The sequence below is a fragment of the Temnothorax curvispinosus genome, unplaced genomic scaffold, assembly GCF_003070985.1.
Source record: "Temnothorax curvispinosus isolate PA1 unplaced genomic scaffold, ASM307098v1 QBEX01015277.1, whole genome shotgun sequence".
NCBI classification, from domain to species: Eukaryota; Metazoa; Arthropoda; class Insecta; order Hymenoptera; family Formicidae; genus Temnothorax; species Temnothorax curvispinosus.
This window is the reverse complement of record NW_020225057.1, coordinates 1-1,442: the sequence shown is the minus strand read 5'-3', so window position 1 is coordinate 1,442 and position 1,442 is coordinate 1. Positions and strand designations below refer to the sequence as shown.

Here is a 1,442-nt window from a genome sequence, read left to right as displayed (position 1 = left end):
AGAGGCTTTTAATGGCACACATTTCTATGTAACAACAAAATTATACAATAAATTTAATACAGTGTTCTGCACTCTGTTTTCATCTGCACTAGTTTGAACTCGAAGGGCTGACTTTTTAATCGTTAATTTTTCTCGCTGCTCTTTCATTACAACAATGTACTTTACTCAAATTTAAATATTAGTTACATTATGTCAGAGTATGTACAATTTTAGTCTATATAATCTTATTATTTTATACACGATTGTTGATTATATTAATTTTGCAGCTTTAGGCATCGTTACTATTTAGCAAATTAATATCTAACACTTTTTTTACAGCTGATATAAACAATATGCAGGCACTGCGTGCATGAAATACTTAATTTTGTTACCATAAGAAATTCATGTTTTCGACCGGTTTTGCCGGTCAGTCCGAAGTGTTAATTCGTTTTTTCCTACTGTCATGAGATTAGATACATAATCGGGCAAAGGCAGCGTAAACGCACGTTTTTCAACTAAAGCAATTAAAAACCTAGCTATGTTGCGACTACGAAATTCCCAGCTGAAACAGAAAAAAATTTCAAATGAGAACGTACGATATTATCATCTCGGTAGATGTAAAAAAAAATCTTACTTCATACGTATACTGTCATCAGGTAACTTCGAAGCCACAGTGTCATGTTTTATAGATTCCTCTGGCCCTTTTATAACGAGCATCTCTAGAGTCGGAGGGTCATTGCCAAAACATCGCTCTGCATACTTTTTTCGTTGCTTGGTCTGTGTATAATCCACACCGTTATTACTGTAACGAGACTTGCACGTTATACAATGTATAAAATGTATCACATAGTGCGTTCAATCCAATTGCAAAATAATCTCAAAGTACGTATAGAGTGTATAATTGTAATTTGTCTGTAAGACAAATAAGGAAAGATTTTCTAAATATTACCTGACGGTAGAATTGGACGGTTGGTAAACTGGTGGTTGACTAATGTCTTCGGCACGTAAAGCGCCCTGTTGCTTAATCCATAACAATTTTATTAAAGATCTGAGATTCTTGCCCATTAGCTTGATCCTTTTGCTGTTACTGTAACCCAGGCTGACAGCCATCACTTTTACATAGTCGATTGGTACATTCTTCTTTGAGCAGAAAAAATACTTGTGTCCCAGGAACAAGGCAAAAAAGGTTGGCATGATGCGTTGTCCCCGTTTCTTCTTCCTCTTCTCTTCCTCTTTGACGTATATAAATATGATATTGTTATACATTACGGCCCTCACATCCGTGTCCAAATTGTTGGAACGAAATTCCTCGTTGATATTTTCTTGTATCTCCTGTATCTCAACATACTTCGAAGCCTCATTCAAACCTGTCATTTCATATCCGTACCATACTTTTCTCTTATCGTGTCTGCTTACGTCTGAAAAATTGTTTTTCGCAGGTTGAATATTTACCATAGATCGTG

At 35.5% G+C, this 1,442-nt stretch overlaps 1 protein-coding gene across 1 annotated transcript; it reads right to left on the bottom strand.

Moving 5' to 3' along the window:
* Window positions 1-6: 6 nt before the first annotated feature.
* LOC112465507 lies at window positions 7-1,429 on the bottom strand. The gene is made up of 3 exons (XM_025033078.1): window positions 929-1,429; window positions 614-781; window positions 7-541 (listed from the first exon to the last, which is right to left on the bottom strand). The coding sequence occupies exons 1-3, from the start codon at window positions 1,351-1,353 to the stop codon at window positions 382-384; spliced, it is 753 nt and encodes a 250-aa protein (XP_024888846.1). The 5' UTR covers window positions 1,354-1,429; the 3' UTR covers window positions 7-381.
* Window positions 1,430-1,442: the final 13 nt, after the last annotated feature.